The sequence below is a fragment of the Panthera uncia genome (genome assembly GCF_023721935.1).
Source record: "Panthera uncia isolate 11264 chromosome E2 unlocalized genomic scaffold, Puncia_PCG_1.0 HiC_scaffold_19, whole genome shotgun sequence".
NCBI classification, from domain to species: domain Eukaryota; kingdom Metazoa; phylum Chordata; class Mammalia; order Carnivora; family Felidae; genus Panthera; species Panthera uncia.
The window spans coordinates 8,570,057-8,580,002 of NW_026057588.1; the positions used below are offsets into that span (position 1 = coordinate 8,570,057).

At 60.9% G+C, this 9,946-nt stretch overlaps 1 protein-coding gene across 1 annotated transcript; it reads left to right on the forward strand.

Moving 5' to 3' along the window:
• Positions 1 to 2,161: 2,161 nt before the first annotated feature.
• On the forward strand, positions 2,162 to 9,235 carry KDELR1 (KDEL endoplasmic reticulum protein retention receptor 1). The gene is made up of 5 exons (XM_049621544.1): positions 2,162 to 2,481; positions 3,181 to 3,281; positions 3,578 to 3,736; positions 7,313 to 7,565; positions 8,654 to 9,235. Exons 1-5 carry the CDS (start codon positions 2,391 to 2,393, stop codon positions 8,686 to 8,688), a joined length of 639 nt encoding a protein of 212 aa, XP_049477501.1. The 5' UTR covers positions 2,162 to 2,390; the 3' UTR covers positions 8,689 to 9,235.
• The last annotated feature ends 711 nt before the right edge of the window (positions 9,236 to 9,946 follow it).

The following is a 9,946-nucleotide window of genomic DNA, read 5'->3' on the forward strand; positions in this document are numbered from 1 at the left end:
CGCGCGCGCGCGCGCGCGCGCACGCGGGGGTCCACTGGGGGCCGGGCTGCCACTGCCGTCCGGGGCTGTTCGGACAGACAGGAGGACACAGGCAGCTGGGGACGCCAGACGCCCGGCCGGACGCAGGCAGGAGGCTCAGAGTCCAGGTACACACCATCCATCCGGGGTTGGGGGGGGGGGGTCTGGGGGGAGGCAACTGGGGGGCCCGCGACACCCAGGCAGGAGGCTCAGAGTGGGTACAGACAGACAGCCCCCTCCCTCCCTCCCTCCCTCCCTCGGCCGCCGCAGCCCTTACAGACACACCCCCCCTTCGCCAGCCCGGCCCCAGACACCCTGACACACAGATCCTCACCGGGCAGATGGCAGGCGCAGGAGAGACCCCTGGGGGCCGGGCGGACCCACCCAGGCCGACACCCCCCAGCTGGGCACCAGTGGCGGAGGGCGGCTGCGGGCGGAGGGTGGCGGCAGCAGCCGCCTCTTGGAGGAGCCGGAGCGGGAGGGACTCACACGCTCGCTCTGTTCTCGCACACACACACTCACTCGGGATGCGATTAACATTCAGTCCCCGTCTGCCCCTGCCGGGAGACCCACAGCCCCCCCTCTTGGCCTCCCTGGGGACCCCTCCTTCTGCCAAGGCCCGGGGGGCGGGGGGGGGGGGGGGGGGGGGGGCGGGGAGGGGACCTCCCCCCCACCAGCCCCCCAGCTCCGGGGCCTCTGCCTTCCTCCTGGGACGAGAGGATGAGGGGTCGCAAATAAAAAGGGAGGAAGTGTGTGTTGGGGGCAGGGACCCAGAACCCAGAACCCAGCGTTGACACAACTGCTTGGGACCTGGACTCCAGGGCCTGGGGGCTGCCGCCCTCTGCCCCCTCCCCACTCTGAGCCTTGAGAAGGCCCTTCCCAGGTCCCTGTAGGACCCATCTTTTGGCTTCTATTGCCCCAGAAGGCCAGGCTTGCAAACTGGGTCTCCCTCAGGAAGCTAGGAGGCCAGGCTCCCAGACCCCTCCTCTCTCGGATCCAGAAATTCAAGTCCCCGGACCCCTCTTCCCTCAGACCCTAAAGTCCAGCCCCCCCCGCCCCCCCCCCCCCCGTCCCTCCTCCCTCAGGTCCAGGCCTTTGGGCCCCTCCTCCAGGCCCAGTCCCTATTAGGCACTCAGACAACCCGACCCCCCCAGCTCAGACCATCCTCAGGGGCCCCCGGAGTCCAGGACTCATGGATGTCACCCTCAGGCACCCAATCCATCCAGGCCTCCGAGGAAACCAATACCCCTCCTTTTATTGAGGCACCCTTGCCTCTGTCACCCGTGGGTACTCAAACATCCAGGACGAAAGCATTGTCTGCTTTCCTCCTAGACACGGCCTGACCCCCGGGAGGGTCCGCCAGGCCAGCTGCCCAGCTCCTGTCCCTCATGCTAGAGGGGCTGGGGCCAGCGTGCCCTAAAGCGCTGGGGGGGGGGGGGAGTGTAGTGCAGGACACCTGGGCCCCTGCGGGCAGACCCCGGAGGGTTTGTGTGCGAGTAGACGCCAGTGAGGGGGCAAGGCTGTGGGCTCCAAGCCGGGGTGAGGGCTCACATCCCTGAAAAAGAAGAGTCTGGGGACCTGAACGTGTGGGTCCCAGAGGGAGGAAGGGACTGTGCATCTCGGTTCCCGGCCAGGGTGCTTGAGACACAAGTCTGTGGAGGTGGGACCCTAAGTCTCAAAGAAGCAGGGGCCGAAATCTTGGGTCTGAGGGAGGAAGGCGGCTGAGGTTCCAGATCCCTGGGTCCTGGGGGATGGAGGTGCTGGGGTCCAGACTCCTGGGTCTGAGGGAGGGGCTGGGGGTTTGCTCTCTTGTCTTTTAGGTGGGTTGGAGCCGGAGGCCCCTGAAAAGGCCAGCGTCCGGGTCCTTGTCTAGGATGTTTAGAGCTCCCAGACGGCCCTCCCGAATCGCTGACGATGGCAGGGGCTGGGAGGCCCGGCTGCCACCCTTGCAGAGGCACAGACCGCCTGGAGGAGCCGGTGCCGGATTTGGGGGCTTCAGATCCCAGGGACCCCGCAAATTCCTAGCAGGCAGCCTTGGGGGGGTGACTTTAGCGCCCATTCCGCCAGCCGGGAGGTACGGGGTAGGGGGCGCCCGAGAGCCGGAACTCCGCCTTCGGGGGCGGAGCCTCCCTCCGGACTCCTCCCCCTCCCGCCCTCCTCCCTCTTCCCAGCTCCTGCTAGGCCTCCAGCTCCGGCCGCGGCTCCCCCTCCCAGAAGCCCCTCCCCGGAGCGGAGCCCACCGGAGGGCCTCTCTTCCGTCTCCCCCCCCCCCCCCCCCCGGCCCAGCCACCCGGCCAGAACAACAGCCCCGGGGGGCAGACCCCCCGCCAGCCTGCCTCCCTCCTGCCCAGCCCTGCCAGACCCCCCAAAGCATGAATCTCTTCCGATTCCTGGGAGACCTCTCCCACCTCCTAGCCATCGTTTTGCTACTGCTCAAAATCTGGAAGTCTCGCTCTTGTGCCGGTGAGACGCCCACCGGGGCGGGAGAAGGGGGGAGAGTGCGGGGGACATCCCTGGACTTGGGGAAGGGCTTTGGAGGCACTGGGGGGCCGGGTCTCTCTCTCTCTCCCCCGCCCTCCCCCCCCCCCCGCTCCCCACAACGGCTTGCTGGGGATCCCCCTTCCAGGTCCGGGGTCACCGGCGGGTCAGCTCCCTTCCCCAGACTAGGGGTGCATACGGTGTGGTGGGGGTGGCTCGAGGCACCCCAGTCAGCCTCCCCTGGCCCTTCTCCGCTGGCCCCGGGGCGGGGGGGGGGTTCGGGGCTGGGAACGGGGAGCCGTGGCAGGCAGGGAGGTGGCTGGGAGTTGGTGACGTGGACCGTGGCGTCCAGGAAGGGAGCGGGAGAGCGGCGGCCGGTTCCCGGGGGGCTGAGGTCAAGTGGGGGCGCTTCCGAGCCCCGACCTGGGGTCCGGACTGTGGGAGGACCCTGAGGGGGCCGGGAGTGGCCATGAGGCCTAGCCTGGGACAGAGCCTCGGGCTGGAGTAGCTCCGGGGCCGGGCTGCCCCCTGGCTGTGGGCCGTGGGAAAGGGCCCTGCTCCGTCGGGGAGGGCTGGGGAGGCCTCCAGGGACGGCTGCCCTCCAGAGCCGGCTCTGGGCCTCGGTTTATTCCCCCTCAGAGCCCGCCTCCAGCCCCCCCCCCCCACTCTCTCTCTGGATCGCAGGGATTTCAGGGAAGAGCCAGGTCCTGTTTGCAGTGGTGTTCACGGCCCGCTACCTGGACCTCTTCACCAACTACATCTCCCTGTACAACACATGCATGAAGGTAAAGGCTCTCCCCCCCCCACCCCCCCACCTGCTGGCCCCTCCTGAGCAGGGAGTCTGGTCCGGGTCCTAGGGAGGAGGGAGTGTGGATCCCAGACTTCTCCGTCCAGGGGAGGCAGGTTCCAGACTCCTGCCTGGGTCCGAGGGAGAAGGGGGCCGGAAGTGAGGACTCCTGGGCCTGAGGGAGGAAGGGGCTGGGGTTCCAAACTCCTAGGTTCGGGTCTGTGGGAGACTCAGGCCCCTTGCTTGGAGCTGAAGCGCCCTCGTCCTCACCCTCCCCGCCCCCCCCCTTGACAGGTGGTCTACATTGCCTGTTCCTTCACCACAGTCTGGATGATTTACAGCAAGTTCAAGGCCACGTACGACGGCAACCACGACACATTCAGGGTGGAGTTCCTCGTTGTTCCCACGGCCATCCTGGCGTTCCTGGTCAACCATGACTTTACGCCTCTGGAGGTAGGCTACCTGGCAGGGTCCCTGGAGTGGGGGGTGGCTGGACAGCTGTTGACAGTGGACCCTCTCGGAGGTTGGCTCAGACTTCCTTATTTTAGGACATACAGGTTCAGCACGCGGGTTCAGGAGTCAGATGATATTAAGGCAGAAATAACAGTAGCACTTGGTGCCGTTCGTGCGCGTGAACTCATTGCTTGGTACAGCGGACCCATTTTACGGATGAGGAAAATGACGCTTAGGGGGTTCTAAGTGACTTGTCCAAGGTCGTCGGCTGAATGGACAGCTCAGGAATCGGGAACAGGGGCTCTGGAGCCAGGCTACTTGGGTTTGAATCCCAGATCTGCTACTTTCTGTTAGCGGGACCACGGGCATGTGACTTGACTTCTCCGTGCCTCAGTTTCCCTATCTGTAAAGCCGAGGTCAGGTTGCTGTGAGGATTTTACCGATTACGTAGCATGGTCTCGTGGTGAAACGCGTAGACTCCGGAAGCAGAGAGTGGGGATTCAAAGCCAGCTTCTACCGCGTGGCAGCTGTGGGACTTTGGGCAAGTCTGTAATGTTTCTGTGCCTCAGTCTCCTTGTCTGGAAAACGGGATGGTCAATTCCTACTTCATAGGGTTCTTTTGAAAAAACTTTTTTAATGTTTATTTATTTTTGAGAGAGAGAGAGAGAGAGAGAGAGACAGAGACAGAGACAGAGACAGAGTGCAAGCAGGGAAGGGGCAGAGAGAGAGGGAGACCCAGAATCCGAAGCAGGCTCCGGGCTCCGAGCCGTCAGCACAGAGCCCGATGCGGGGCTCGAACCCACGAATCGCGAGAACATGACCTGAGCCGAAGTCGGACGCTCAACCGACTGAGCCACCCAGGTGCCCTCAAGATCTCTTTCTAAAAGCACTGTGCAGGCCAGACAAATATGACGGAGCATGACTTGGGCCCACAGGTCCCAGGAATGTCCGAGGGAGGCTGCACTGTGCCGTGGCGGGAACCCTGGGATTGGCTGTAGGCCGCGGTCTTTGCGAACGTCCCATGCTTACCACGTTTCTGGAGCACTTACCCATGTTATAGATGAGGAGACTGAGGCCGGGGGAAGGCACTGGGGCTTGCTCTAGGTGGAGGAGGCCGGACCAGAACCCAGGACCCCTGACTCCCACTTTTGCAGTCAGCTCATTCAGAGGTGGGGAGGTCACTTGTGCAAGGTATTGGCGCCCACTGGGTGCCTGGCTCTGTGCTGGCTATTCTGAATCCCTCGTCGTCCTGTCTGACCCCTCGGCCACCCGGGGCGCAGACCTCCTCATCCCCATTTCTTGGAGCGCTAAGGTGAGTCTCAGAGGGGAGAGCTCGTAGGATTGGATCCCGGGCCCACCTGCTTTCAAAGCCCATGCTGTTAGTTGGTGCATGCTAGTAAGAAACTTCTTTTTGAATCCTCGAAGGAAACTATTCTTTAAGAATTCGGACGTCACGTTCTCGCGGTTCGTGGGTTCGAGCCCCGCGTCGGGCTCTGTGCTGACAGCTCGGAGCCTGGAGCCCGCTTCGGATCCTGGGTCTCCCTCTCTCTCTCTTTCTCTACCCCTCCCCTGCTCGTGCTCTCTCTCTCTCTCAAAAATAAACATTAAAAAAGAAAATCAGACATCACGAATAGATCAAATAAACACGAGGAAAACGTGACCTTCCGTCTCCTCTCACCTTATAATTCTCTTCCCCAAGGGTGACCCCAGGGATGACAGCTGCGTGGGTATCAGTTTAATGGGTACGTTTTTTTGCGAGCCTCAGTCAACCTGAGTTGCTAAGAGCCATGCTCGAGGACTCTGAGTGATTACTGGAGCCCTAGCACCAGTGTAGGAATACATTTCTACCTACATTGGAGCTGTGCATCCTTGGGCCTCAGTCTTCTTATCTGTATAGTGGGGGTAATAATAGGATTTACTTCACAGGATTGAGACATAAGCCAGTTAATACCCATAAGGCGGTAGGGCAGTGCCTGGGATGTGGGAGGTACTAGGTAAGCGTGAGTTGTTATGAATACGGCCTGAGGTCCCCACTTTTCTGTCCCCGACCAAAACGACTGAGGGGGAGCCACACCTGCCATCTGGCCTGCCATCCTCTCAGGGGAGGTTTCGGTGGGTGTAGGGACCAAGAGTCCCCCCGGGTGGGACTTTCAGATTGCCGAGGACTGAAAAGGGGCTGGCAGATGTCTGTTGCCTCTCCGTCCCCCTCCGACGCTGCCCTGTCCGGCTCACCGGTGATGCTTGTGACCGCTTCCTAAATGGGGGCCCGTGACGGACAAGCGAACGGGAGGCTTGTTCTCATTCACACATTCAGTCGTTCACCGAGTACGTGGCTGGCACTGTGGCCGCGGGGTGAGCTAGACGGAGGATCCCGGGCCTCACGGAGGCCGCTTTGTTCTGGTGAGAGCTGCCAGGGAGGAGCAGAGGGGGTGATGTGACCGTCCTGGGGGTAGGACCGGTCAGGGGAGGCCCCTGTCAGAGGTGATTGACGAGTGAGGCTGGAAGGAGGTAGGGGAGGCAGATTGCGACAATCCGCAGGGAAGAGCTGGGGGGAACAGCAGGTGCAAAGGCCCTGGGGCAGGATGGAGCTTGGGGGACCAGAGCGAAGGCCTGGGTGGCCGCACCCTGGAGAGCGAGGGAGGAAGTAGGAGATGAAGCTGAATTGGGTCCTGAGGGCCAAGTTAGGAATTTGGATCTTATTCTGGCTGTGATCAGCAGCGGTGACTGGAGGATTTTAAGCCAGGGAGTGACAGGCTGTGATTTGTGTCTCTGAAGATTGCACGTTGAATGTCGTCCCGACAAGGGCACGGAAGTCATCCCCATTTTATTTTATGTATGTATTTGGTTTTTTGTTTGTTTAAAAAAAAGTTTTCTTATTTTTATTAAAAAAATTTTTAAATGCATTTGAGAGAGAGAGAGAGAGAGAGAGAGAGCGCGCGCGCGCATGGGGGAGGGGCAGAGAGAGAGGGAGACACAGAATGTGAAGCAGGCTCCAGGTTCCGAGCTGTCAGCACAGAGCCCCGCGTGGTGGGGCTCGCTCGTGAACCAAGAGATGTGACCTGAGCCGAAGTCACATGCCTCACCCACTGCGCCCCCCAGGCGCCCCAATTCCCATGTTAGAAATAAGGAAGGAGAGGCTCAGAGAATCTGGGTCTCCTGCCCAAGGTCTCATAGAACGCAAGTCTCAGAGCCAAGATTCCTACCTGGTCTGCCTTTTGAAGGGGCAGGTGCTCGAGAGCCCTGCCTCCGGACCCTGGGTTCGAATCCCGGCCGCGCCGCTTACTGGCCCCGTGGTGTGGGGCAGATCTCTGGGCCTCGGTTCCTTCGTCTGGAGAATGGGGATGCCAGGGACAGCATCTCACGGGGTGGTCGTGAGGATTAGAAGGGAGAAGAGATGCGCCACGGGCAGGGCAGCGTCTGGCACACGGTAACTGCCCAGCGAGCGGTCCGTGTCGCTGCACCCGCGCCGCCAGATTCCAGCCTCCGCCTTCTCTCCCGCCCCGTCCCCTCCCGCCTCACCCTGCTCTCCGCCCCTGCTTCTCCGTCCCCCCCCCACCCCTCCCCACCCCCCTGCAGATCCTCTGGACCTTCTCCATCTACCTGGAGTCGGTGGCCATCCTGCCGCAGCTGTTCATGGTGAGCAAGACGGGGGAGGCGGAGACCATCACGAGCCACTACCTGTTCGCCCTGGGTGTCTACCGGACCCTCTATCTCTTCAACTGGATCTGGCGCTACCATTTTGAGGGCTTCTTCGACCTCATCGCCATCGTGGCGGGCCTGGTCCAGACGGTCCTCTACTGCGATTTCTTCTACCTCTACATCACCAAAGGTAGCCGGCTGCAGGGGACCCCGCTCCTGCCCCCGCCCCGGGGCCCAGGCTGCGTCTCCGCGGGCCCCGTCTCCCTCTAGGGTGGGAAGGTTCCGTCTCCCAGGGTCTTGGGTCCCCGGCTCCCGGCCCTGCTGGGAATTCAGACCTCCAGCCACCCTCCCCCGCCGTGCGGCGGTCGCCTTGGCTCCTGCGTCCCGAGGAGAGACCAGCAAGGCATCAGGGGGCTGCCTTCTGGCAGAGCGGCTTCCTCCCTTGACCTCACGAAGGGCGGGCATCCCTCTCCCCGGCCCCTGGGCATTTTGGGGAGGAAGAGACAGGACAAAGAGGGCAGCACTGGCCTCCGACTCTTCCTCTCTCGGAACCTGTCCTGAGGGTCCAGATCCCGGAAGGAAAAAAAAAAAAATCAGTTCCTATCTCCCCAACCCCAGCAGCGCTCCGAGAAGGGAGGGTCTCCTCCCTGTTGCTTGATCTCTGTCCTCACCCTTAGGGACTCAGGCCCACAAAGATTCATTCATTCATTCAACCAACCCACCACCCACCCACCCGACCAACCAACAACCGTGTTGGGCCCTTCCTGGGGCCCCGGCCACGGCCAGGCTCTGGGGGTGCAGCGGAAGGAGAAAAGGTGGCCCTTCCCCTTCCCTGGGTTCCGACTGGGGGTGATGGTGCGCGAACAAGGAGAGAGAGATGGTTGCAAACAGGGAGAAATGCCGAGAGAGAAGGAAACCAGGGATATGTGTCAGTGAAGAATGGGGGGCTGCTTTACACGGGGAGGTGGTCAGAGGAGACGACGGTGAAAGCAGGGACCCGAGAAATGAGGAGTCGGTCAGTGCGAAGGAAAGCGGGGAGGTGGTGGAGGGCGGAGGTGTGGAGGCAGCTGGCCTCCGGGTTAAGGCTGGGAGGGTGTGGGGGGGGCACCTGGCCAGCCCTGCCAGACTCTTGGACCCCATCCTTCCGCGACCTGAGGCCTCGACCCGAGAGTCCTTCGAGGACCCTCGAGGACCCCCCGCCAGCCCAGCGTCCCATCCGCAGGGCCCCTTGGTAATGCTCCCCCTCCCCCCCCCCGCCCCTGCTCTGTCTCCTCGCAGTCCTGAAGGGGAAGAAGCTGAGTTTGCCAGCGTAGCCCTGGTCCTGGCCATCCCTCTCCTCGGCAGCCCGCGAGAGGCAGAGGAAGGCAGCGAGAAGACAAGAGCCTTCCCGTCCAGGGGTGACTTTTTAAAGAACCAACCTCTCCGCACTCCCCAGCCTCCCTCCTGCCAGGTTTCGGGGGGCGGTGGAGGACCCGAGTCTTGGGGAACTCAGGACCTGGGCTGTTTGTAGTTTTTTGCCTTTTAGAGAAGAAAACAAAACAAAAAAAATCTTTCCACGATTTAGTTTTTGATTCAGATGACTCCTTTTCTCTTCTACTCTCTGGCCCCCTGATTTTTATAAACTGTTTCCGAGTGTCCTGTGGGGCAGGGCAGGGTCCGAGATCTTTTCCCTCCCGCAAGCCCCCCGGCTCCCTTCCAGATCCTACCCTGCCAGCCCCGCCAGTTGCCAAACACTAAATCTGCAGACACCCACCCTTCTGGCCTCCCCCCGCTGGCCATGAACACGGCGCCCCCCAGAAGTTCTGGAATGGGGAGAGGGAGGAGGGGAGGGACGGTCTTCCTGATTTTTCAATACAATTTTTTTCCCAGAGTTTGGGTTTTTTGGTGTTGTCCTCATTTTTTTGACAATTGACGGGGGCGAGGGGCTGGGCGTGGCAAGGGGGCTGGCCCGAGGGTCAGTGTGGCTCGGCCGCCATGTTTTTGTACAGAATTGACGGTAGATTCTTTGTTCTCTTGAAATAAACCGAGGAAAATGATGCCTCTTTCGCTACTCCTTGCCATCTCTCTGGTGTTTGTGGGGTCCCTCCCAGCCCCTGTCTCTGCTTCTGCTTTATGCCGTTGACGGTCTGGAGGTGACCGAGGCCTGGGAGGGGCAGAAAGGTGAGACACCGGGTTCCCCGAGACTCTGAGCCGTGTCCTCACTCCTCATGGCTGTGCTGGGGAAGAGGTTTCGGAAGAAAAAAAAAAAACAAATCTTGAAGATTCTCTTTACCTTGGCACAGAACCTCCTTGGAGCCTTTCCCAAATCTCAGGGTTACAGAGGGCCTTCGAGAGCGTGTGTTTTAGAGGTCACCAATAGGCAGCCCCTGTCCTACCCCTATTAGGCATTTTGTTGAGCTGCTCTATCTTTCTAGAAAGAAAAAGAAAGAAAGAAAGAAAGAAAGAAAGAAAGAAAGAAAGAAAGAAAAGAGAAAAGAAAAAAGAAAAGAAGAGAAAGAAAGGGAGAGAGAGAGGCTGGCTCTGTTGCCAGCCTTTCAAAATCAGATTTCCACATCGAAATCTGGATTTCTG